This window comes from Hyla sarda, chromosome 1 (genome assembly GCF_029499605.1).
Source record: "Hyla sarda isolate aHylSar1 chromosome 1, aHylSar1.hap1, whole genome shotgun sequence".
Taxonomy (NCBI): domain Eukaryota; kingdom Metazoa; phylum Chordata; class Amphibia; order Anura; family Hylidae; genus Hyla; species Hyla sarda.
This window is the reverse complement of record NC_079189.1, coordinates 209,544,551-209,572,375: the sequence shown is the minus strand read 5'-3', so window position 1 is coordinate 209,572,375 and position 27,825 is coordinate 209,544,551. Positions and strand designations below refer to the sequence as shown.

At 41.4% G+C, this 27,825-nt stretch overlaps 1 protein-coding gene across 5 annotated transcripts in view; it reads right to left on the bottom strand.

Moving 5' to 3' along the window:
* The window catches only part of ADAMTS3 (ADAM metallopeptidase with thrombospondin type 1 motif 3), a 224,222-nt gene that overhangs the window by 42,210 nt on the left and 154,187 nt on the right, over nucleotides 1-27,825 (bottom strand). For all 5 annotated transcript variants that reach the window (XM_056567992.1, XM_056567973.1, XM_056567982.1 and 2 more), the window contains exons 8-15: nucleotides 26,863-26,968; nucleotides 23,848-23,991; nucleotides 23,382-23,514; nucleotides 23,112-23,225; nucleotides 15,178-15,323; nucleotides 13,965-14,140; nucleotides 11,081-11,214; nucleotides 10,388-10,511 (exon numbers count right to left, since the gene is read on the bottom strand). In XM_056567992.1, the coding sequence (XP_056423967.1) occupies nucleotides 10,388-10,511; nucleotides 11,081-11,214; nucleotides 13,965-14,140; nucleotides 15,178-15,323; nucleotides 23,112-23,225; nucleotides 23,382-23,514; nucleotides 23,848-23,991; nucleotides 26,863-26,968 (1,077 nt within the window). The remainder of the gene's footprint in view (nucleotides 1-10,387; nucleotides 10,512-11,080; nucleotides 11,215-13,964; nucleotides 14,141-15,177; nucleotides 15,324-23,111; nucleotides 23,226-23,381; nucleotides 23,515-23,847; nucleotides 23,992-26,862; nucleotides 26,969-27,825) is intronic.

Sequence of the window (27,825 nt, the reverse complement as noted above, 5' to 3'; positions counted from 1 at the left end):
ATGTAACAGCTGATAAGTACTGGAAGGATTAAGATTTTTTTTTAAATAGAAGTAATTTACAAATCTGTTTAACATTCTGGTACCAGTTGATTGAGAAAAAAATGTTTTCCAGCGGAGTACCCCTTTTAAGAATGTTTCATTGTCTGGCCTTTAGACTGGTCTAATAATTGTTCAGACTTTCTATAGCTGCAGAAATGTATACATTTAGGCTCTGTTCAAAATGGTGTTCTATCAGGTTTCTGTTGTTTTTAATAGGCATAATAATATAGTCTGCTATACTATTCTGCCTGACATATGTTTTATAATGGCATCTGTTATGAAACAAATGAAAAGGGATATGTTATTTCCATCAAAGAACCTGAATAACTGAACTCATGTAATGTAGAAAGATCCCTGTACTAAAGAAATAGCTGAAAACTGAATTACAACATTCATTATATAAAAACAATGCAATAACAAACACTTCAAGGTCCTTTTTGCGAGGAAATTTTTATGTACCACTACAGGATTACATCTGTACACTAGATCACAAGAGTCAAAATTGTATTAAATGTCTGTAAGTAGGACAAACAGATCAATAATTTTAAGAAATGTAAGATTCGGATATTTTCTATTATTTAGGCAATAGAGATTGGGTTATCAGTAATATCTAGATAAGGTTGTGTTCACATTGTGTTTGGGTGAGAATATTTGCTGTATGCGCTGAAAGCAAAGTTTTCCAGTTGCCCATAGCAACCAATCAGCTCGCTTCTTTCATTTTTCAGAGGCCTTGTTAGGAATGTAAGAAGCAGTATGATTAGTTGCTACGGGCAACTCCCCCTCAGTGATTATTCTGAATGTAGCCATAGGCCCCCACTAACCAGATGAAGGCCCAAGGAGTGTCCTTTTGGCCTCCATTGGGATGGTATGTGGCAGAATACTTTTTAGTTACTTTATAGGAAAGTGCAGGCAATTGCACTTTTCCTCTGCACAGATTTGTTGTTTTTCACTTCCTAACTAGTTATGGTGGCAAAAAGCAGGCCGGTGGGGTACAGAAGGCCGTTGTTCTCTAGGCAGCTGCATACGCCCTGCATCCCGAGTCCTTAAGGGAATTCCGGTCCCCGCCGCTAGCCGGTTGGGGACCAGACCAGAATGCCTGCTGAATTCATTCAGCAGGGATCCCGACCCCCCCATGTCGGCGATCGCAGAAAATCGCATGTCAATTCAGACATGCAATTTTCTGCTATTCCGGGCTGATCGGGTCTCTGGTGACCCAATCACCCAGAAAATAGCGAAGATCGGAGCTGTCAGGGACAGCCCCGATCATCCTGAGGCTAGGAGTGAGGTCGCAGTGCTGCAATCTCCTCCTATCCCCTGCCATTGGTCAGAACTTATTCTGACAAATGGCAGAGCAGGACAGTGGGTTGCCATGGCAACCCCCCGTTCTGCCCACCCCTGGATGTCGAGGGGAACATGGACAGAAGATGGAGGCTAGTACCTGGAGGAGAATATGCCTAGGGACACCCGATCTTTGCTGGAGACTGCTGGATCCTGGCTCAGGTAGGGAAACTACGGTGGGGGGGGGGGGGTGGAATTGAAAGTGAAAGTAAAGTGATCTTTACTGTGACAACCACTAGGAAGGCCAAACTGCAACTCCCAGCATGCCCAGACCGCCAAAAGCTGTCTGGGCATGCTGGGAGTTGTAGTTTTGCAACATCTGGAGGGTCACAGTTTGGAGACCACTGTTACAGTGGTGCCCAAATGGTAGCCCTCCAGATGTTGCCAAACTACAACTCTCAGCATGCCTGGACTGCCCAGGCATGCTGGGAGTTGTAGCTCTGTAACATCTGTCCCTTCAGATTTAGCAATTTTCATGACATTTTTGAAAATTGCTGCTCTACTTTGAACTCCTCAAATTTTTTCAAAAAGCAAAAATATGTCCATTTTATGATGCCAACATAAAGTGGACATATTATATTTGTGAATAAAAATAAAATTTATTTGGAATATCCATTTTCCTTACAATTAGAGAGCTTCAAAGTTAGAAAAATGCTAAATTTTCAAAATTTTTGGGATTTTTCACCAAAAAAGGATGCAAGTAACGCCGAAAATATACCACCAAGAATCAGAATCAGAATATTCAGTAAAAGCGTTTTCGCGTTATTAATTCGTAAAGCGAGGGTGGTCAGAATTGCGAAAAAGGGCTCAGTCCTTAAATGGGCACTGTCGCCAACTTTATTTTATGATATGTTGTAGTACTTATGTACTACAACATATCTCTAATATACTTTATTATTATTTTTTTCATTAAAAAGGTTTAATTTACATTTAAAAACTGGCTACTGAAAAAGGACTGATTTTGGAGTGGCAATCAGTCCTTTTTCAGTTAGGCTGCACTCGCTCCCTGCCTGTCAATCAGACAGGCGGGACCGAGCGCATTGGCTCCCCGGCCACTGGCTGGGAGGCCACTCCTCCCGCACATCGCCGCCGCCTCGTTGCCGCCGCTGTCCCTGCACGCCCGCTGCCGGACTCTGCAGTAACTGCAAGTGTAATGAGGGAACGGGGTATGCGGGGCGTGGGGGGGGAGAGGGAACGGGCTAGTGCCGTAGTGTGGGGGGCGGGGGGGATGGGGAAACGGGCTAGCAAAAAAAAAAAAAATAGGATGGTGGGAGCTACCCTTTAAGGTGAAAAAGGGCTGCGTCCTTAAGGGGCTAGACTCTCTTCTGTGAGACATGTCTATGAGACATAAATGTCTAGAAGATGCTGAGGTAGAACCTGCACCAAATCATGTGAACAAATTAAACTGGTTATCCAGCATTTTGCGGAAATCGATATTTTGCTGGTGGAGGAAAAAAAAAACTAAACTTACCTAGCTCTGGTCACCCGCAGCTCCAATCCGGCTTTGTCCGGTCCTCCGATCTTCTGTCTTTTTTCTGCTACCAGGATGAGTGCTTGGTGCAGAATCTGCCCAGTAAGCCAATCACTGGGAAAAGTGGTGTCCCATCTTAGAAGCAATAAGACAGAATATCGGGGAACTACACAGAGCAGAATGGGAGCTACCGGGGCTTTTACCTACCTTAGCAGAATATGAATTTTAGTAAAACACTGGAAAATGCCTTTAAAAACATTTAGGTTGAAATGGCAATGTTGAAGTAAAAGACTGATTATGGGAAACAATAAATGTAGTGTAATTTTTATCATAAGGAAGCAGTTACTTTTATACATGGTTTATATAGATGATGAATACCTCTGCCAAGCACAGTATTATTTAGGCTCTCTTCATCCTGGCCCCCCATGAGTCCTCTTTTTATAGGATTTATGGCTTTTTATTATTTTGACCTTAACAAAAGATAGCAGATTTAATCGAATTGTAAAGGACCTGTGACTTCAAAGACCTTGTGTAGTCATGATCCATGTGAAGATGCTGTTCCATAAATTCAGACAATTAAAAAAAATATTTGTGAGTTTAATGCCCAATATGCTAATGAGGACCTACAAAACCAAAGAGGTGGTCACCACTGTTCTGCCTTCTAAAAAAAACTGAGCAATGATTACCTCTTTACTGAATCTTAACTCTCTGTAGCATATCAAGGCTGAAATAAATGGCATTAATAACTAGGGAATGATAGGCCCAACAAAAAATAATAATAAAAAGTGCCTGAATTTCCTAAGTGGTGTCTCTATGGATCATGAAGGTGCAAGTTTTTATTTGAATTTATTTTTTTTTTTTAAATCAAGGCCACAGGTCCTTTTTAAGATACACAGAAAGAAAGGGTAAGCAACACAGCTCACTCACCACAAGGACCAGTAGTGTGAAGGCTTGCTTGCAACGCTGGAGCTCGGAAGAAGTGGGCCCCCTGCCCGTGTAGACATGGGAAAAAGCAACGGTGGATCCGGCTTCACAGCAAAGGTACTGCTAAAATCAGTTTCCTTTATGCTACTATTTTTTCTCCACATTTTAATTTACACTGTTAAAGATTAGATTTTAGCAGTACCTTTGCTGTGAAGCCAGAGCCACCATTGTTTTTTCCCTTTTTAACCCCTTAAGGACCAAGGACGTACAGGTACGTCCTTGGTTCTGCTCCAGTGGTATAACGCGGGGTTACACGGTAACCCCGCATCATATCATGGCGGGCCCGGCGTCATAGTGAAGCCGGGACCCGCCGCTAATAGCGCGCAGCGCCGATCGCGGCGCCGCGCCCTATTAACCCTTTAGCCGCGCGCTCAGAGCTGAGACGTGCGGCTAAAAGCGAAAGTGAAAGCTGCCGGTTAACTCAGTGGGCTGTTCGGGATAGCTGCGGCGAAATCGCGGCATCCCGAACAGCTTACAGGACAGCGGGAGGGCCCCTACCTGTCTCCTCGCTGTCCGATCGCCGAATGACTGCTCAGTGCCTGAGATCCAGTCATGCGGCAGAATCATCAATCACTGGTTTCCTATGAGAAACCAGTGATCAATGATAAAGATCAGTGTGTGCAGTGTTATAGGTCCCTATGGGAGCTATAACACTGCAAAAAAAAGTGAATGAATATCATTTAACCCCACCCCTATTAAAAGTTTGAATCACCCCCCTTTTCCCATAAAAAAAAAACAGTGTAAATAAAAATAAAAAAAAACATATATGGTATCACCGCGTACGGAAATGTCCGAATTATAAAAATATATCATTAATTAAACCGCTCGGTCAATGGCGTCCGCGCAAAAAAATTCCAAAGTCCAAAATAGTGCATTTTTGGTCACTTTTTATATAATTTAAAAATGAATAAAAAGCGATCAATAAGTCCTATCAATGCAAAAATGGTACCAATAAAAACTTCAGATCACGGCGCAAAAAATGAGCCCTCATACCGCCCCATACACAGAAAAATAAAAATGTTATAGGGGTCAGAAGATGACAATTTTAAAGTATTAATTTTCCTGCATGTAGTTATGATTTTTTCCAGAAGTACGACAAAATCCAACCTATATAAGTAGGGTATCATTTTAATCGTATGGACCTACAGAATAAATATAAGGTGTCATTTTTACCGAAAAATTTACTACGTAGAAACGGAAGCCCCCCAAATTTACAAAACAGCGGGTTTTTTTCAATTTTGTCGCACAATGATTTTATTTTCCGTTGCACCGTAGATTTTTGGGCAAAATGACTGACGTCATTACAAAGTAGAATTGGTGGCGCAAAAAATAAGCAATCATATGGATTTTTAGGTGGAAAATTTTAAGAGTTATGATTTTTTAAAGGCAAGGAGCAAAAAACGAACATGCAAAATGGAAAAAACCCCGGTCCTTAAGGGGTTAAAGGAGTAGTCCAGCGCGCACTTTTTTAATTTTATCCCGTCCGGGCTGCAAAATAAAAGAAAACACACTTTATCTTACCTGCCAACGAGCCCCCGGAGCTCAGGTACAGGTGTTCAGTCCCCGGGCTGTATTCTTCTTACTTCCTGTTAGCCCGGCACGTCACACAGAGCTTCAGCCTATCACCGGCCGCAGCAATGTCCCACCTCGGCCAGTGATTGGCTGAAGCTCTGTGTGACGTGCCGGGCTAACAGGAAGTAAGAAGAATACAGCCCGGGGACCGAACACCTGTACCGGAGCTCCGGGGGCTCGTTGGCAGGTAAGAGAAAGTGTGTTTTCTTTTATTTTGCAGCCCGGACGGGATAGAATGAAAAAAGTGCGCGCCGGAGTACTCCTTTAAGATAGAATAGATTTTCCTGTTATCAGGATAAATATTGCAGCAGACTACAACATGATACCTTTCAGGGGCAATCAAAGTCTTATGGTATGGAACCATGTTGCCTGTATTTAGATGAATAAATAAGCATACTTGTCATCTTGAAGGAAGAGGACCCAAACCATTTGTCAGAACGCTATCTGATAAGTCATAATTTAAGTTCATAGAAACATAGTTTCTTCAAATAAAATGTGACACAAGATGTTGGCACTATCAGTTTGCAATTGGACATAAATCAACAACAAAGTACTGACTGCACGCCACTGCCTGTTCTTCAGTATAGCATATACAGTAGTATATTGCTTATGTGTAGAATGTATTTCTTTTAAAACTTGTCCAAGGACTATGACTGGCAGAAGGCATTGAATTGGAGGAGCAAATTTTAACTACAGATATATTAGTTGAGGCACTACAGTTCTATGTTTACATATTCCTCCACACTATTGGGAAACTCTTACTCTTATGTACATAGTCCAAAACACATACTTCTGAAAGCTAAAAATGCTGCGTGTAAAGGAAAATTTTACTAAGAATTACAAAGAACCTGCTGTTACAGGCTGCCCTCCATAGCAGAAATGACTTATATATGGCCTTATATATGGCCATCCTTGCATGGTCCTGTTTATAATGTTATGATTTAATATAGAAAACTGAACTTTGCAATATGTTTCATGAGAAAAAATATGCTGTATTTTCTGAACTACAATATGACAGATACAAGTATCTGTATTTTATAATCTAAATGTCAGGTATAATTCAAACCATAATGTCACACCGTGCCTTTTCCAGGTTCCAGCAGTTCAGTTTTGTACTGTATATGCAGCAGACATCAATTTTTACCCTAGCGATGCCCCTCAGCTGTGACACACCCAGACCTATGTGAGGGTGGGGAGCCTGATCCAATAGCATCCAGGCCTTGGATGGCTATTTATACTCTAGGGATGGCTATTTATACTCACTCCAGTGTTCCTTGCCTGGAATATTGGATCATTCCTTGCAATTGGCTTTGTGATGGTATCTCCTGGTTTACCTGCATTTATTCTTGGCTTGTTCTCTGAATACTCTTTTTGCTTACTGCTTCTGTACTTCGCCTCTATCTCTGTTACAGACCCGGCTAGTTTGATGTTGCTTATACATTTATTTGGTGCTTCCTGTGTTCGTCCTGTTTGCTGTTCAGTTTCACGTTTACCCATTGTGTCCTGATCTTATCCCTGACTTTTGTACTGTGTTTCTTTATTACTTTGACATTGCTACACCCAGCACTTTAGTAGGGTAAGGACAGGAACCATGGTTTGGGCCATCCTATTAAAAGGAAAACTGTCAGCTTGCTCCCCCCGCACTAACCAGCAGTACTGGCTACTGCAGGGGATGCTGATCAGTTTGATGCCTACTGTGGCCGCATCTGCCCGGCCGAAATCTTCCTTTTTCCATATATGCTAATTAGGTGCTAACTGGCACAGGCAAGGTAACTGGCACTCTGATGTCAGTGGCCGCACAGCTCATCAATATTCCTCCCCTCCCTTCGCCTCTCCCTCTTCTCCCCGCTCTGTAATGAAGAGGGAGAGGCGGAGGGAGGGGTGGAGTATTGATGAGCTGGGCGGCACTGCATCTGGTAGCCACTAATGTCAGAGTGCCAGTTAGCACCTAATTACCATATACGGAAAAACGACAATTTCGGCCGAACAGCCTGGCGATCCAGGCACCGTAGGCATCAAACTGATCAGCGTCTCCTGCACAGCCAGTACCGCTGGTTATTGCGGGGGGAGCAAGCTGACAGTTTTACTTAAAGGATGTGGGTACCCCAAAAGGCAGGGACAGAGGTTTTTGCTAGCTCAGGGCCATATTTATCCTTGCCGATGTGACACATATGCTACAGCTGATCAACACAAGTAGACAGGTTTGAGCTTCTTTCAACTTTTTATTGTCAATTTGTCACCTGCAGCAACAGGGTATCAAAAGGAGCAAGGCCTTATGCTATTGCTGCTAGGTCTCAAAATTACCAATAGCTGCAATGATTTGGGAATAGAGGAGCAAAATGATGTGTATTCATGATGATTATTCCCAAAATCTAATTTCTTCACTCTAGCACAGAGCACTCACCTGCCCACTGGCTCTCACGTCACTAGAATGTGAGAGTGAACATATTAGAATATTAATCAAATGGGCAAGCATAGTATTGAATATAGAGGAGGTAGGGGAGCTTGGCAAGCCAGCGCTGTAACAAAGAGGATACTATGAGCCATAACTTTTAGTCCACTGGACCAATTTATGTTACCCCTCGTTTAATTGCTGTTCACCCGCACTATATCCCAGTGAATTGTTTTTCCACATCATGTCCAGTCAGCTAAATTTGCCCAGGTGACTCCAATCAAGGTGTATGGACATTTCAAAGATGATCAAGAGTTAGGTCTGGTTCAATTCTGTATTAAAATTCTGCAAATTCCAGTGCACACTTCACACTACAAAATTTCAGCAGTAGATAGTCCTTCGCTGAAATTCCACTGCCAAAAGAATGAACATGTCCAAGCACTCCTAGCGCCAACTGATTCAGTCAGCGCTGGCCGCACTGCCCAAAGAGAAAACCACCAGAACTAAAATCTCACTTTGGGATATTGAGAGGAGAATGATGAGGGAAACTTGATCGTAATATAACAATATGTGAAAAAAGTTAAAAGGTCTGAAAACTTTCTGAATGCATTGTATATTGGAACACAGAAACCATCAACAAATTTGACAAACTGCCTGACTCTAATTCTTACACTTCTCCCTACTAGCCTGCATGATATTAAAGTGATAATCCAATTTTAGTAAGTAATTTCATTATATAGTGAACAGTTATACATTTACAAAAGTCCATTGTGTATCTGTTTCTTATGGTATTTAAATAGTTACTGTATAGTGTCCAGTGGTTTAAAAATCTGTCCTGGTGATGATCAAACAGGCACACTGCTTGTTACAATACACAGGTTACAATCCTCTGCCTATAAGCAATAAAGGTTCCCTTCAAGCAGAGATCTTGAAGTATGTGAGGAATTGATAGACAACATAAAGCCCACATTTACATAACTTAAGACATACAGATAGGATCCAGCAACATCAACTTATTGATGGCTTCTAGGAAACAACATTATATTTCACATTAAATCAAATAGATACCGTAAATAATATAAATCAAACAAGGTGGAAATGTACATTGTCAAATGTCATATTCCCTATAATGGGGCAATATTCTCCAAATATGAGACCATGGAGACTGAAATACAGAAACACACACGGGGGGGGGGGGGCATTTGTTATTGTAGGTGTAAGTGATGCATTTTTCTACACCTTTTGTGTGTGCTGGTAATGTGTAGGAGCACCAAATTTATTAAATGGTCGCAGAACATTTCATGAATTTTATGCAGGTACAGATTTTCTTCAATTTTACTCTTCACATTCACCTAAAGCTAAGCTAAATCTGGGCTGGTGTACTTTAGAGACTTTTCAGTGGCCTTGCGCCTTTTTTGCGCCTTTTAACAAAAAGGCGCAGGTGATAAAACCCTTCCATATCATGTGTATTGCCAAAATCAGTGGATTGCAACACAAAATCAGCAGAAATGTGTAAACCAAAAGGTGCAAAAAAGGCGGAAATAAACCCTGCTTGCGTCTTTTTTGCGCCTTTTCTGGACACAAAAAACAGTCTAAAGAAAATGATAAATGTCAGACACTGCCTTAAATTCAGGAAATAATGCTTTTTGATAAGAAATTCCCTTATTAGCAAAAAGCTTGAAAAACAGAGTTCATAGGGTATCCTTGTAGTTATTATATTGTAAACTGATTACTAATAGACATATCATGTTGAGTGCCAAAGACTATGGGGACATTTATCATTGTCTTTAGAGCTGTTTTTGTGTGTATATTTGTCGCACATTTGGCGCAGTGCTGCACCTTTCTGGTTTACAATTTTTTTTCAAAGTGTGTACAGACCAGCTGTTAAGGTTAGTCTTATAATGAATTTATCAACTCAGACTTTTTGTGAAAATGTGCAAAAAAAGGTGAAAAACCACAAAAAAGTCTCAAAAGTACACCAGCACAGACTTAGCTTAGCTTTTTGGTGTATGTGAAGAATGAAATTACAGAAAATGTGCGCCTCCACAAAATGTATCAAATGCCCTGCAACCATTTAATAAATTTGATGCTCCTACACATTATCAGCAAACAAAAAAAAAAGGTGTACGAAAAAGCTTGACTTACACCTTCAATGATGAATGCCCCCATGTCTACCACTGCAACCAATTTTATTAATATTTCATCTTTTTACGTTTTTCACAGTTCCTCTGAAAACCTATATGTCTCCATGGTTACAGACTATAAGAAAACCTTGTGCAATCAGATCCCGCAGTCACATATTAATCTCGTTACTGTGGTCTTTTTTCTTACTTATCTACAAACAGTACAAAAGGGGGCAGATTAAAGGTAGGCAAGCAGAAGAAACACAATTGGAAGATCAGACTATAAACAAGGTTCATAAACTGGAAGATTAGACTGCAAACAAGGTTCATTTGTAGTTTGTAACTACTGAGACACAACTTTGCATATGAGCTGTACTCATATAACTATACATATTAATTCATATTTGTCCCACATAGCTTCTAAACAATCCAATTAAAGATTCACAATTAGAGTAAAAGTAACTGTACCGTTTTTCTTTGGAGTCCTGGTAAATGTTCCTTTCACAGTTCGACAATGTGAGTTATCCCCACCACACACGCCACACTTATCTTCTACCTTATTGGAACCAATTTCCTTGTCACAGCCAACTTTCTACAAGACACAATGGGGGACATTTATCAATGTTTGCTTATGTATTCCTTTTTAAATTTATTTTTTTCTTACAATTTTTTTTGATTATGTGTGACGTATTTATCAACTGGTTTCAGCCTGATGATAAATTTCTTTCACGTAAGCAATTTTTCTTTTTTTGCTTTGGTAGTGGCTTTTTCTGCTCCATGTCTGAGCTGGAGTAAATGTAGTACGTTTTTTTCATGCCATGCGACTTTTTTTTTGCAACTTTCCCACTTGATAAATCTCTGACCACTGCAAGTCAAAAATCACTTTTTGCTTTGGTAAGCAAGATTTTTATTTTTTGCTCAATCAAAAAGACGCAGAAAAAAGAGAGTATTCGCACTTGCGACTTTTTTGCGACAATTTTAAGCAAAAAAAAATCTACTAAATGCTTTGATAAATCTCCCACAATGACGTGTAAAATTGAGTTCAAATGTTGAATACAGAAATGCAACATAATTGTTCGTATGAAGTCAAAACCTTCCTTCCTGGTGAAAGATTTGGTTCAGTCATATGGCCAAAAATTCAATTGTAACAATACTACTTACAACGCATTCTCCTCTCACACATATGCTATATGGATCCTTGTAGGAACAGCGGGTACCATCATGTGCAAGTTGTTTCATTGATGCTATATCTCCAGTTTGTTTTGACTGACAATAAAGCTGGCATCTTTTACTGGCTGTAGAAACAAACAGAATTGTATGCTTTAAATGTTTGCGAATGATATTTGTGAAGATATATTTAATCCAGGAGATAAAGAAAAGAAATACATAAACTATAAAAGTACGACTGTCTACTCAAAATATAAAAGGCGACTATTTGCAATGCCATCCTAACAATGCAAACTGGGAATACAGGTTTACATGCTCTTATTGAAAAGATATGGTTAAAAATGAGATATTAAACAAATAACACCTCAACTACTAATGGTAACTAAGTGCCCCAAAAATAACACCTCAACTACTAATGGTAACATCTTGATGGTATTTTTCCCCCAACCATTGACCAAGCAAATATACAACAGTCTTTAATCAGACCATTGGCTTTAGCTAACACACCTAAAGTCTGTTATCAGTGGAAACATGAATGCTACAAGCTAGAATGTTGTGACACAGACCTACAAATTCATTGTTTAGATGGTGGTTATAGGTGTCTTGTACTTGTGGCATATTCATGTGTACCCCGGGTTCCTTCTATGGAACTACCCTATGTTTTTACATGTTAGTATGTGACACGGCAGCAGCAGGGAAACCCTTTCTGTGCAATATATGGGTGTACAATCCACCAACTTGAAAGGGAGATGGAAATCTATGAATCAGACACTACTGAAATATTTACATGAAGCAGTGTTCAGCTATATCGATGCCACAGGAAGGGATTTTTTTTAATATGGTACATTTTGGAGTCCTTTTATGCTAGTTTGACAGTTTATAGCCCTTACTGTATATGTTACATTTCCTAATGGGTGACTGTTGCTTTCTCTGTTTTGTCATACAATAAAGAATTTAAAATGAATTTTTATGTAAGAGACATTAGCATGTATTATAATATCCTATCCATATCAGCATTTTAGAATTCAAGACTGCTAGCACCCATCTGTGGACCTCATAGTACTGTAAAATGTGTATAGTATATCCTAGTTTGATCTATATAGATATTTGTTATCCAATTCATAGATTATAACATCATGGTGATATCATTAACATTGCTTTATGAGCCAAACATGGGCTGATCAACATTAATGTTCTAGGATATCATATTAGGATTCAATGTCTCCTGTAAAGAACGTTCCACTCAGCACTGTTCTCTAAATGTTCTAAAGAACTGGTAATAACATCCACTTAGTGCACTTTATTAAATATTGTGGTATTTTTGTTTTCTGGCAGCTGTTCCAACTGACCATCCATGGTGTTATGCTGTTAAGTGTAGGACACTATATCCATCTAGCTTCCTTTATGTGTGGTATACAAATACACGATTAGCAGCAGTGTCCCTGAAAATGTTACAGGAATCTTGGCAGCTGTTAATTTGCTCAAGGTCTTCCAAGGTTAGTTTCCAACCACAATCAAAAGTGCATTGCTTTCTACAAATATTAAATGTCTGTCTCTGGCAAAGGAAGATGTTTGGAGTTGTGCTGTTATAACTAGAAAGAAAGTTACATTATGTTCTCAATAAAGACAAACATAATTAATAACTAACTTTTGGGCAACAAAATGCTTAACAGGCTTTTGCTTTATGTATTTAATACAATGACTATTTTCGATCCTCCATACTATATTGCAGTTACTCCACTTTTTTACTCTCTTCTCCACTTAGTTTGGCTTTTGCAGAGTATTAAAGTTAAGCAGTATCCACAGCAACCTGTTTTTGCAAATGACACAACTGTTTAGCTCAATGTTGTTCCATGTTGTAAAGCCAAACGACTTTATTAGAGCATGAGACCCTCAGGGTAGTAGGAGTAGTTTTCACAGTGCATTGACTTTGTATTTGTCCCTGTTCAGTGTTTTTAGGTGTTTTTTTAAATCTGTTTTTGTGGCATTTGCATTTTAATACACCTAATGGGGGATATTTATCAAAGTCAGTGTAGGTGCACTGATGTTATACAAAGGGTTTAATGGTGTAGTTGGAGTGTGCATGCACCAAATGTATTAAATGGGGCAGGGCATGTGATAAATATGAGGCTAGTACATATATATATTTTTTTAATTCACTTCAGAGAATACTATGTTATATGATTCCTTCTCTAAGACTTTTCTAAGACTCTTTTTTTTTTACCCGCTGCGACTTTTGTGCGAAAATAAAAAAAATTTGCCCGCATGGTGGTTATTGTTTTCTTTTAACTACCTTTACGCATCTCCCATCAACTAGTGGTGGAAGTCCGACCCTAACCAATGAAACATTTATGGTATATCCTATGAACATAGATGAACCAGTTACTTATTATGTTAGGACTAACTATTACTAAATACTACGTTGAACCATTCAAAGCAGAAATTAACACGGCAAGAAAAATAAATGAAAGGACATATTTGTTGTGCTGTTCATTAACAAAATCAATAGAAGCCTCCTCCATAAAAGCATGCAAGTAAAATAGCAAGGGAAACACACAAACCTGGAGGCTCTCCAAAGTCTACAAATGACTAATTTATTACATGGAATGAACTTTAAGTATAGTTCTACTACGCTGTTAATAAGTTAAAATATTGGAACTCTCCCCAAAATGAATAATCTGCTAAACTCACTAATGCTAAACATTAAGCTCCTGTGTCATTTAGTTTTCATCAATTAGATTGGCGGCGCCTAGTTTCTTCTCTACATTTCGTCAATACAAATAACTGTTATAGCAAAAAAAAAAAATTGGATGTAAAGCATAATCTGATTGTATATATCTGCAGAATGTTGCTGCTAATAAAGAATACAACTTCTTACCATCAGGATGTTCATATGGCAACCAATGGTGCTTTGCATTTTGAAATTCAAATTGGGAGTTCTTCTGCTGACATTGCTGGGCTCTAAAATCTTCAAAGTGCTTAGGACATTCTTCAGTGTTACACACTTGATATTCATAATTTAATCCAGGACAGTCTTGGCCACCATTCACTGGCCTAAAAATAACCCACTGAGGTGAAATGGCATGACATCACACAGAAGCATGCAGTAGTAACAGCTTCATGAACTGAACACACATTACATACCATGGATTGGAGTGCCATAACAAAAAAGACTGGGACGGAGACTTAAGAATTGACTAAATGATTAGTAACGTCTGGGACACCAAAGGTCTTTGACACCAGAAACTGCAGCACCAAACCACTGAACTTTAGGGACTGGGCCACCAAATCACTGCAATATAATACCAAAGCCCAGGACACCAAATATCTAAGCATCAAGTTCTTATAAATTGAATACAGGACCATAAACTAGAGTTTTATTCTCATACTACTATATAACAGTCAACCTTTGATGACCTTGAACATAAATGTATATCCTGGTGCCCTGGTGCTTAACTCACCAAGACGTACATACTCTTTCTGTATATGAGGCAAGCGCAGGAACTGTGATCACTTCATGCATAGTGGGTCCACGTTTTTATCAGCAGCCGAGGACCCACCGGTAATGGCAGACATCAGTGATGTTCGACATTATCCCTTTAGATGCCATGAAAAAGAATGCTACAGCCGGCTGTGGAGCAGGTGAGTGGAGCTCCAGCCCTTATCTTGACTCATCAGACCCCACAATCTCACTGTGGGTGGTCCGCTGCGAGGTCTCACTTTAGTTGCCATGATCAGTATTGCTGATTACAGTGGGATCGCTGATGTCCGCCTTTACCGGTGGATCCTTGGCTACTGATAAAAGCCGCAACCCGATGTGCATAAAACGTTAAAGGGGTTATCCAGGAATAGAAAAACACAGCTAATTTCTTTCAAAAACAGCTCCATGTCTGTCAGGTTGTGTGTGGTTTTACAACTTGGCTCCATTCACTTCAATGGAACTAAGCTGCAGAAGCACACCCAACCTGGAGACAGATAGGGTGCGTTTTTTGATAGAAAGTAGCTGTGTTTTTCTATTCCTGGATAACACCTTTAAACATCATTTAATGTTATGTCAAAAAATGTATGTTGTATAAATGCACTCAACTTACATTGGGTTATTGCACTGACGAGTCCTAAATCGTACACCGATACCACATGTTCTTGAGCAAGATCCAAACTTTGTCCATGCTCCCCAGTTGCCATCTTGCTTAACTTGGTTAGTGGTCCTCCACATACAGTGACCCTTGTAGCACCACTAGAAAGGAAAGGAGTAAGATATCACTGTTACTGTATACTGTACATTATACAATCAGTAATGAACTTATGTATCTAGTAGCATTTTTAGGAATACTGTAAATGATACCTCTATGGAAAACACTGAGGATGACACCAGCATAAGGGAACAGTGTAGTTAGCATGATGTTTGGGAACACAGTTGGTTGCACCTGCGTACTGGAACACTACAGTTGGCACCTGTGCTGAGCAACACTGTGGACTATACCTGCACAAGTTAATATTATGACTAATACTTGTATTTGGGGGAACACCATAGAGGACACCTCTATAGCAAACACTGTGGCTAACACTTGTACTTGGAGAACACTGGTTGTTAACTGCAAGGGAGCCCTGTGGCTGGCACATGATAGGAGGAAACGTTGTGGACAGAACCTGTATGCAAAATCAAGGCTGACACTGTGGTTAGCACCTATATACTGAAGCAAACAGCAGCAGTCCACTTGCATGGAAGAGCATTGTGGTTGTTCCTATTGCAGAGATTGGAACAATCTTTAATCTTTAATAGATAAAATATAACAATTTATTAAAGATTCTTTCTGTACTCTTAATGGGGGAGATTTATCAAAACCTGTGCAGAGGAAAAGTTGCTGAGTTGCCCATAGCAACCAATCAGATCGCTTCTTTCATTTCTCAGAGGCCTTTTCAAAAATGAAAGAAGCGATCTGATTGGTTGCTATGGGCAACTCAGCATCTTTTCCTCTGCACAGGTTTTGATAAATCTCCCCCAATATGTGTGGTTTTCTGGTCAAACTCACACTGTTTTACTAGCTGGTGGTATACCACTAAGAGAGATTTACAATGCCAAAAATCTTTCTGTAGCCTTGTGTACATCAACTATTATAAGCCATGGATCTACTGTATCATGCAAATATGAAAAACTTAAAAAAATCTGCAAAAATAATATTCCCATCAGTTCTCAGTTTCCTTTTAGCCAATACGGGAATCCATATAAAAAAAGTAATACAATGTAAGATGTCATATAATTAATCCTTGTAAAAATATGAATACTCATATAATTAATACCAATAAAAATACCATCCTATATTGGCAGGCAGAGTTCCCAATAAAGCAGCAGGATGCTGCATTTGGCAGGTAAGATGTGCTACTGATGCCACCAGCATTATGTCATCTCAGTTAAAGGTTTGTTATTTTAGGATGATGTCTTTTAGAATGATTGCTTATGTGAAATGAGCCTGCCAACAGCTCAGCCAAATGTTAATACATTTAGAGACTCTTATTGGAATGTACAAGCATCATGTTAAAAGTGGTCTGCTATTAAAAGCATGAGTATTTTTGGTGTGGTCGGGTTGTTTGCATTTGAGATGATAACTTGGCAAAGCAGTAGAAATATGTCTACCTATCTATCTATTACAGTTAAAATTGGTTTTTAGTTGAAACAGTTTTTCCCCAGTTAAAACCAAATTCAATGATACCTGCCAGGCTAATACCTCCCCTAAATCATCTAATACCTCCGCATCATCAGGTGCCTGACTTTCTTCATATATTACAGTCATTTCATTAAATCTAGTTCTCGGGTTTTAACTGAGTTATTTCATTATAACTAGCTTTCTAACCAGTTTTAACTGACATTCAGGATTTTGATTAGCAGTAAATTCTAGTTTTCACAAATGCATCCAGTAAAAACTGGTATTAGTGTGAGTGCTAAAAGCGATAGAGCGATGAGGCACTTCCTTGAAAATAGTGGGCAATGAGGAGTTAAAGGGGTTATCCAGGAAAAAACATTTTTTTACATATCAACTGGCTCCAGAAAGTTAAACAGATTTGTAAATTACTTCTATTAAAAAATCTTAATCCTTTCAGTACTTATGAGCTTCTGAAGTTAAGGTTGTTCTTTTCTGTCTAAGTGCCTTTATGATGACATGTGTCTTGGGAAACACCCAGTTTAGAAGCAAATCTCCATAGCAAACCTCTTCTAAACTGGGCGTTTACCAAGATAGGTGTCATCAGAGAGCACTTAGAGAGAAAAGAACAACCTTAACTTCAGAAGCTCATAAATACTGAAAGGAATAAGATTTTTTAATAGAAGCAATTTACTAATCTGTTTAACTTTCTGGAGCCAGTTGATATATAAAAAAAAGTTTTTTCCTGGATAACTCCTTTAATTTTCTTGATAATTGATGCAAGCAGTCTCATTATTTGCATTAAGAGATATTCTTTACCACTATTTTTTTTTTTTTTTTTATTATTATTATTTTTTATTATCATTTATTATTTTTTATTTCTATTTTTATATTTATTGCATTTTATTTTGTCTTTATTTCTCTCACTGGATTCCTACTACATATAATGCATAGAATTATATTCATTATGGTCCAAGTTTGTGTATGCCTCCCTTATTCAATCTAAACATATACAGCATTGCCCAAAAGTAATATGGTGATTTTCTACTAGCAATTGCCTCCCTTACTTCAATCTAAACATCTACAGCATTGCCCAAAAGTAATATGGTAGCCAACACGTCCCCTTCATGCATCTCTGTGGGAGAGCTGGAGTTACCTCAGCACTGTATCTGAGGCTCTCCGATAATGATGCATGGAGGGGGGCGTGTCGACCACAGGTTCATACAGTGGTCAACACGCCTCCTCCATTTGCCACGTGGGAGATTGCCACGTGGGAGGCCCAACCACTGGGACCCCCTGAGATCTCCCATATGGCACCCAGGCACTCTGCATGAATGAGGTGTCACTGTCGACCATGGGATTGCTGTGGCCCACATGCCCCTCCATACAGAGAAACCAGAACTCTGTATCTCCAGCTCTCTGATAGAGATGCATGGAGGAGACATGTCGGCCACAGCTTCGTGCCATGATCGACATGCCTCCATTCATGAGCAGAGCCAGTCTGCCATCCGTGAGATTGCGGGTTTCCGACTACTGGGACCTCCTGCGATCTTCCGTATGGTGCCCCGGCTTCCTGCATGAATGAGGAGTCAACCACGGCACAAAGCTGTAGGCGACATGCCCTTTCCATACATCTCTATGGGAGCGCCGAAGAAACCTGAATGCTGTATCTCTGGCTCTCCCATAAGGATGCATGGAGGGGGTGTGTCGGGAGATCATGGGGGGTCCCAGCGGTCGGACTCCCCGTGATCTGATACTCCTGTATCAGGCCAGTGTCACACACAGCATTTTTCTAAGCATTTTTCCAAAGGATGATCAGTATGGTCACGCAATGTATTATACAGTACATTTACTGTAAATACTTTGTTGGGTCATTGTGGCAGATTTAGTATAGCAAATAAGCCACAATTAAAAAATCGTGAACATGCCTTTCATCATATTTAATATGCATTTTAGTCACTTTTTCACCCTGTTCAACAAGGGTTTGACTTAGCGACAAAGGGGTTTTAGGAGATCTCTGTAAAAAGTCTCTATGCAGACTTGTACAGAAAAAAGGTTGGATCTGCCAGTCAGGCCAAGAGTGAAAGGTGTGCTGCCGTTTGCTTCAATTGTTAGTAACTAGCGATTGCAGCGGGTCTGTTACGCCGAGCGCTCCGGGTCCCCGCTCCTCCCCGGAGCGCTCGCTTCACTCTCCCCGCGGCAGCGCTCCGGTCACGTCCTCTGACCCGGGGCGCTGCGATTCCGCTGCCAGCCGGGATGCGATCCGCGATGCGGGTAGCGCCCGCTCGCGATGCGCACCCCGGCTCCCCTACCTGACTCGCTCTCCGTCTGTTCTGTCCCGGCGCGCGCGGCCCCGCTCCCTAGGGCGCGCGCGCGCCGGGTCTCTGCGATTTAAAGGGCCACTGCGCCGCTGATTGGCGCAGTGGTTCCAATTAGTATATTCACCTGTGCACTTCCCTATATCACCTCACTTCCCCTGCACTCCCTTGCCGGATCTTGTTGCCTTAGTGCCAGTGAAAGCGTTCCTTGTGTGTTCCTTGCCTGTGTTTCCAGACCTTCTGCCGTTGCCCCTGACTACGATCCTTGCTGCCTGCCCCGACCTTCTGCTACGTCCGACCTTGCTTCTGTCTACTCCCTTGTACCGCGCCTATCTTCAGCAGCCAGAGAGGTGAGCCGTTGCTAGTGGATACGACCTGGTCACTACCGCCGCAGCAAGACCATCCCGCTTTGCGGCGGGCTCTGGTGAAAACCAGTAGTGGCTTAGAACCGGTCCACTAGCACGGTCCACGCCAATCCCTCTCTGGCACAGAGGATCCACTACCTGCCAGCCGGCATCGTGACAGTAGATCCGGCACTGGATCCCGCTGAAGTTCCTCTGCCAGTTGTCGCTGACCTCACCACGGTGGTCGCCCAGCAGTCACAAGAGATAGCGCAACAAGGCCAACAGCTGTCTCAACTGACCGTTATGCTACAACAGTTACTACCACAGCTTCAGCAGTCATCTCCTCCGCCAGCTCCTGCACCTCCTCCGCAGCGAGTGGCCGCTCCTGGGATACGCTTATCCTTGCCGGATAAATTTGATGGGGACTCTAAGTTTTGCCGTGGCTTTCTTTCCCAATGTTCCCTGCATCTGGAGATGATGTCGGACCTGTTTCCCACTGAAAGGTCTAAGGTGGCTTTCGTAGTCAGCCTTCTGTCCGGAAAAGCCCTGTCATGGGCCACACCGCTCTGGGACCGCAATGACCCCGTCACTGCCTCTGTACACTCCTTCTTCTCGGAAATCCGAGGTGTCTTTGAGGAACCTGCCCGAGCCTCTTCTGCTGAGACTGCCCTGTTGAACCTGGTCCAGGGTAATTCTTCCGTTGGCGAGTATGCCGTACAATTCCGTACTCTTGCTTCAGAATTGTCCTGGAATAATGAGGCCCTCTGCGCGACCTTCAAAAAAGGCCTATCCAGCAACATTAAAGATGTTCTGGCCGCACGAGAAATTCCTGCTAATCTACATGAACTTATTCACCTAGCCACTCGCATTGACATGCGTTTTTCCGAAAGGCATCAGGAACTCCGCCAAGATATGGACTCTGTTCGCACGAGGCGTTTCTCCTCCTCGGCTCCTCTCTCCTCTGGTCCCCTGCAATCTGTTCCTGTGCCTCCCGCCGTGGAGGCTATGCAGGTCGACCGGTCTCGCCTGACACCTCAAGAGAGGACACAACGCCGTATGGAGAACCTCTGCCTGTACTGTGCTAGTACCGAACACTTCCTGAGAGATTGTCCTATCCGTCCTCCCCGCCTGGAAAGACGTACGCTGACTCCGCACAAAAGTGAGACAGTCCTTGATGTCTACTCTGCTTCTCCACGTCTTACTGTGCCTGTGCGGATGTCTGCCTCTGCCTTCTCCTTCTCTACAGTGGCCTTCTTGGACTCTGGATCTGCAGGAAATTTTATTTTGGCCTCTCTCGTCAACAGGTTCAACATCCCGGTGACCAGTCTCGCCAGACCCCTCTACATCAATTGTGTAAATAATGAAAGATTGGACTGTACCATACGTTTCCGCACGGAGCCCCTTCTTATGAGCATCGGATCTCATCATGAGAGGATTGAACTTTTGGTCCTCCCCAATTGCACCTCGGAAATTCTCCTTGGACTTCCCTGGCTTCAACTTCATTCCCCTACCCTGGATTGGTCCACTGGGGAGATCAAGAGTTGGGGGTCCTCTTGTTCCAAGAACTGTCTAAAACCGGTTCCCAGTAACCCTTGCCGTAACTCTGTGGTTCCTCCAGTAACCGGTCTCCCTAAGGCCTATATGGACTTCGCGGATGTTTTCTGCAAAAAACAAGCTGAGACTCTACCTCCTCACAGGCCTTATGATTGCCCTATCGACCTCCTCCCGGGTACTACTCCACCCCGGGGCAGAATTTATCCTCTCTCTGCCCCAGAGACTCTTGCCATGTCCGAATACGTCCAGGAGAATCTAAAAAAGGGCTTTATCCGTAAATCCTCCTCTCCTGTCGGAGCCGGATTTTTCTTTGTGTCCAAAAAAGATGGCTCCTTACGTCCTTGCATTGACTACCGCGGTCTTAATAAAATCACGGTTAAGAACCGCTACCCCTTACCCCTCATCTCTGAACTCTTTGATCGCCTCCAAGGTGCCCACATCTTCACTAAATTGGACTTAAGAGGCGCCTATAACCTCATTCGCATCAGAGAGGGGGACGAGTGGAAAACGGCATTTAACACCAGAGATGGACACTTTGAGTATCTGGTCATGCCCTTTGGACTGTGCAACGCCCCTGCCGTCTTCCAAGACTTTGTCAATGAAATTTTTCGTGATCTGTTATACTCCTGTGTTGTTGTATATCTGGACGATATCCTAATTTTTTCTGCCAATCTAGAAGAACACCGCCAGCATGTCCGTATGGTTCTTCAGAGACTTCGTGACAACCAACTCTATGCCAAAATTGAGAAATGTCTGTTTGAATGCCAATCTCTTCCTTTTCTAGGATATTTGGTCTCTGGCCAGGGACTACAGATGGATCCAGACAAACTCTCTGCCGTCTTAGATTGGCCACGCCCCTCCGGACTCCGTGCTATCCAACGCTTTTTGGGGTTCGCCAATTATTACAGGCAATTTATTCCACATTTTTCTACCATTGTGGCTCCTATCGTGGCTTTAACCAAAAAAAATGCTGATCCCAAGTCCTGGCCTCCTCAAGCAGAAGATGCCTTTCACGTCTCTCTTCTCAAACCTCTCATCCTCAACCGTTTTTCTCCCAAATCTGTTCCTCCCACTCCTGTTTCCGGCTCCTCGGACATTTTCTCGGTCAAAGAAATTTTAGCTGCCAAAAAGGTCAGAGGGAAAAATTTTTTTTTAGTGGACTGGGAGGGTTGTGGTCCTGAAGAGAGATCCTGGGAACCTGAGGACAACATCCTAGACAAAAGTCTGCTCCTCAGGTTCTCAGGCTCTAAGAAGAGGGGGAGACCCAAGGGGGGGGGGTACTGTTACGCCGAGCGCTCCGGGTCCCCGCTCCTCCCCGGAGCGCTCGCTTCACTCTCCCCGCGGCAGCGCTCCGGTCACGTCCTCTGACCCGGGGCGCTGCGATTCCGCTGCCAGCCGGGATGCGATCCGCGATGCGGGTAGCGCCCGCTCGCGATGCGCACCCCGGCTCCCCTACCTGACTCGCTCTCCGTCTGTTCTGTCCCGGCGCGCGCGGCCCCGCTCCCTAGGGCGCGCGCGCGCCGGGTCTCTGCGATTTAAAGGGCCACTGCGCCGCTGATTGGCGCAGTGGTTCCAATTAGTATATTCACCTGTGCACTTCCCTATATCATCTCACTTCCCCTGCACTCCCTTGCCGGATCTTGTTGCCTTAGTGCCAGTGAAAGCGTTCCTTGTGTGTTCCTTGCCTGTGTTTCCAGACCTTCTGCCGTTGCCCCTGACTACGATCCTTGCTGCCTGCCCCGACCTTCTGCTACGTCCGACCTTGCTTCTGTCTACTCCCTTGTACCGCGCCTATCTTCAGCAGCCAGAGAGGTGAGCCGTTGCTAGTGGATACGACCTGGTCACTACCGCCGCAGCAAGACCATCCCGCTTTGCGGCGGGCTCTGGTGAAAACCAGTAGTGGCTTAGAACCGGTCCACTAGCACGGTCCACGCCAATCCCTCTCTGGCACAGAGGATCCACTACCTGCCAGCCGGCATCGTGACAGGGTCTCAAGAATGAGACCCGGTACAATCAAATATTTTTACATGCGTGGGTAACATGTCAAAAGTGTTCTTTGATGACAGCAACCCTTTAAGGTAATCTGATACATTGAAAATGACAGCTAAAAACATATAGCTTATTTATTATAACTATCATGTAAAGTAATGTACAAAGCCAAATAACTTACTTTTCCAGGAGCACATTCTGTGCCATCGAGAGGGGGACCTTTCTTAGTCTTGCAAAAGTAAGGATTATCAGGATGGCTGCACCATAATTGTTTGCAAGGGTCAAATGTCCGAAACTAATGTCCGAAAAAATAAACAAAAAGAATACAGGTGACTTTCTAGCCCTCATATGACAGATATGAACACATAAAATGAATACACAGATATGAAAACATAATATTATAATATATCATAAAACATCATATTATAACAATATATGAGGGATAACATACAGCTGTACACATTTTGTATCCCACACCAAAATCAAAGCGACACTGTTCATCCATTGAATAGTTAATTCCTGGGAGGTCTGGAAGTTTAGGCCAATCATGCTCAAAGGGGTCATCCAGAAGACAATCGTATAAACTGGAAAATACCAGGAAGAGAATACAAGATTTATAAGACTGACATATGAACACATAGCATGAGACTTTATTGATATTTATTTTTATATAAACAAATCTGCACTGTCATGCAACATGATAATGTATCATACTTTATAGAATGAATTATTATTGCTAAGTAATTGATAAAAAATACACAAAACGTCTCATAATCAGACTAACTATTATTTTTCAGGGTGATGGATACTATACACTTTTTTTTCTCTTACTTTTTAAAAAAACAAAATACTTCAGCAAAAGGTTATTGATATAAACTGAGAGTAAATACAGGGTACAAGAAGATGCAGGTTCTTACTGTATGTGTCTCTTAAGCTCTTGACCACTGCAGCGAGACCAATGGTAACGATGAAATGCTGCCTGCACCAAGGGCGCCATGACACTGCCCATGCTTGTTTCATCTCCACATCTATTTCCCTGGCCATCATGTTCCATTCCTAATCTGAATTAATAAATACATGGGGTTATATGATATGCAGATAGCAGCCAGTAAATAAATGACAAGAATGTCATGACTATATGCCTCCTACACTAAATATCCTCTTGGGTATCAGCACAGTAAGGCCAAGTTACTACTTCAAAAACACTGACAATAATGCCTAAAAAGCAGCACAGCATTTTTTGTGGAAAAAAAAAAGCAATGGCCAAATGCTAGCTGCAAGTCAACAGAAATTTCTGAAAGGCTATATACCCACTTGGCATTTTTTGTCTTTGGCATTTTTTCACCCCTATTTGTTGTTTTTGTGGGTTTTCTTAAAGGGGTATTCCATGAAAAAAAAAATGTTTCTATTAAAAAATCTTAATCCTACCAGTACTTATCAGCTGCTGAAGTTGAGTTATTTTCTGTCTGACCACAGTGCTCTCTGCTGACACCTCTGTCTGTCTCAGGAACTGTAAAGAGTAGCAGCAAATCCCCATAGCAAACCTCTCCTGCTCTGGACAGTTCCTGAGACAGACAGAGGTGTCAGCAGAGAGCACTGTTGTCAGACATAAAAAAACCAACTCAGCTTCAGCACGTCTTCTAGAACAGCCAAATTCGTTTAGTTAAGCTTTGAAAACAATAATTTAAAAGGGATTCTGTCACCTCCATAAACTGCCTAAACTTCAGAAACGAGTAAATCGAATAAAAGATGCTTATTCTGAATGTGTAATTTTTGTCTTTCTACTCGCTTGCATTCCTAGGCTGTTTGCCTGCAAACTGTCCTCGCGCTGCATGTTTGTGCACAGAGAGAACTACTAAGCTCAGCTTTATAATGGAAGACCACTAAAACTCTTGTAGTTGCAGGCTTATAGCAGGTGAATGCAAATGAGTAGAAAGATAAAAATTAGAGATTCTGAATCCGCTTCTTTAAACCTATTTACTGGTGAATTTAGGTTACTTTTTGGAGCTAACAAAGTCTCTTAATATTCAATACAAATTTAGCAACATTGGGGAGAGTTATTTGTTATTTTATGCTTTTTGTGGGGAATTTATCAAGACTGGCATATGAAATGCCAGCCTTAGACTAACCTTAGCCGGTCTTAGGCTAAGCTTACAGATTATAACATAAAAACAAAAATACTGCAGTAAAATAGGTATGAAAAGAGGCAGTTTTTTTAATCTAATAATGTGTTCTATTAAAGTCTATGGAAAAAGGACAATCAGTGCACACACATTTAATATTCCTAAAATAGTATTTTAAAAAAATCAATAAATTATGTGATTATTTGTATTTTTTGGGGGCTGAAGGGGGCAAGGTTATTATGAACGTTTACGCTTGCTAGCACTTGAAATTAATGCTAGCTCAAAGCTCAGATGCATGGCTATACAAACCTAGGGGGAATTAATTTAGACAGGCGCGTGAGATGACGCTCTTCATCAATCCTCCCTCATTGTTTAATAAAACACAGTAATTGCAGTGTCAGAATTACTGCAGTTTTTTTTTATACAATGTAGATGTCTGCTTTTCCATAGACTAATACAGCACATTATAAGTTAAGAAATACAGCCGTTTTTTTGACACATATTTTACAATGTGTGAAAGTGCACAGGTTTCCGCTTCCCTGATTTATTAAGAGATCAATGAATGAAATAGAAAAAGCAACATGGGGTACGCCCCTAGTGAGGACCATATGGGGGTACAGATAAAATGAAGAAACTATAGGGTCCTTACCCCCAAGTGTTGCGCTCAGGGCACAACACCTACAGTGGCATCTGGAAAGAAAGTTGCAGGACCGCTGCCACGAGGAACTTTCCGGAATGACGTCAGTATGTCCGGTACCTGGAGGCTGGAAAGGATCTGTACCACTCATGTGAAATGGAATTCGAGACTTTGTTCCCTGCGACAAGCGCCTTCATTCAGAGGAACTCATTTTCATATTTCCACATTGATTTATTAAAGGGGTACTCCCGTAGAAAACTTTTTTTTTTTTTTAAATCAACTGGTGCAAGAAAGTTAAACAGATTTGTAAATTACTTCTATTAAAAAGATCTTAATCCTTCAAGGACTTATTAGCTGCTGAATTCTACAGAGCTCTCTGCTGAAATCACAAGCACAGTGCTCTCTGCTGACATCTCTGTCCATTTTAGGAACTGTCCAGAGCAGCATATGTTTGCTATGGGGATTTTCTCCTACTCTGGACAGTTCTTAAAATGGACAGAGATGTCAGCAGAGAGCACTGTGCCTGTGATGTCAGCAGAGAGCTCTGTGTTCCAAAAAGAAAATAATTTCTTCTGTAGTATTCAGCAGCTAATAAGTCCTGGAAGGATTACGATTTTTTACGAAGTAATTTACAAATCTGTTTAACTTTCTGGCACAGGTTGATTTTAACTTTCTGGCACAGTTTTCCACCGTAGTACCCCTTTAAGAGGTGCATGTCTCTTAATAAAGCAGGGAGCGATGCGACTCGTAAGTTGTGCTTCTGAATCTATGCTACCTTCAAGGCAGAGTAGATTTTAACTACAATTTACGTTATCTCTGTAGCATAAATTGTAATAAATCTGATCCCCCTTTATGCCTCATTGTAGTCTAGCTTGATGTTGTTTCATTTTGGTGCATGCTTCTCCTCTTATTTATAGTTTTCTGCCTCAAATTGCTGTATTATATGCCATTATCTGTTGCAGAATTTCTCAAACTAGTTCATAGGTAGTGTAAACTAAGCAAGCTTTTCCTTTTGCATCCATAGTTGCACAGTGAGGTGCAGACTGACACAACAAGGTGCACACAAAAAAACTGGAACAGCTTGGAGCAAAGGAAGCATGCACAATCTAAAACAGTATTAGAAAAATCTGCCACACTGTTCATTGTATATTATAATGTACAGCATAACTTACACATGGCCAGTTTCATGGGCAACCACAAATGCTGAAGAAAACCCATCCTCATGGTTCAGTGTGCAGCTTCTTACAGGATGGCACATTCCAGTGACTGGTGCATATCCTGTTACAGATTTGCAAAACACAGTGATATCTCAAACATGAATGAAAAATACAAATGTTTATACGTCATCTTACACAGTACATAAAAGTTGATAAAAAGAATCAACAATTTAGTTTGCTTCAGCATTGCTTTGTTGTATTGAACCTATGGTAGCCTTGTCCTATTTGTATTATTCACTGTATAGATACCAAACGGAAATATGTACAAGTAATTGTATGAGACAGGGATCTGGGTAGGTCCACTGACCTGCTTGTTCCTAATCATGACACAGTAATCATTTACACTGACTTGTTAAAGGGGTACTCCGGTGAAAACCTTTTTTCTCTTAAATCAACTGGTGGCAGAAAGTTAAACATATTTGTAAATTACTTCTATTAAAAAATCTTAATCCTTCCACTACTTATTAGCTGCTGAATGCTACAGAGAAAATTCCTTTCTTTTTGCAACACTGATGACATCACGAGCACAGTGCTCTCTGCTGACATCTCTGTCCATTTTAGCAACCATGCATAGCAGATGTATGCTAAGGGCAGCATGGTGGCTCAGTGGTTAGCACTGCTGCCTTGCAGTGCTGGGGACTTGGGTTCAAATCCCACTAAGAACAGCAATAAATAAAACGTTATTATTATAATAACGTCAGCAGAGAGAACTGTGCTCGTGATGTCATCAGAGAGCATTCCAAAAAGAAAAGAATTTCCTCTGTAGTATTCAGTAGCTAATAAGTACAGGAAGGATTAAGATTTTTTAATAGAAGTAATTTACAAATATGTTTAACTTTCTGCCACCAGTTGATTTAAAAGAAAAAAGGTTTTCACCGGAGTACCCCTTTAATATCTGTCTGTTTGTCTATCTATCTA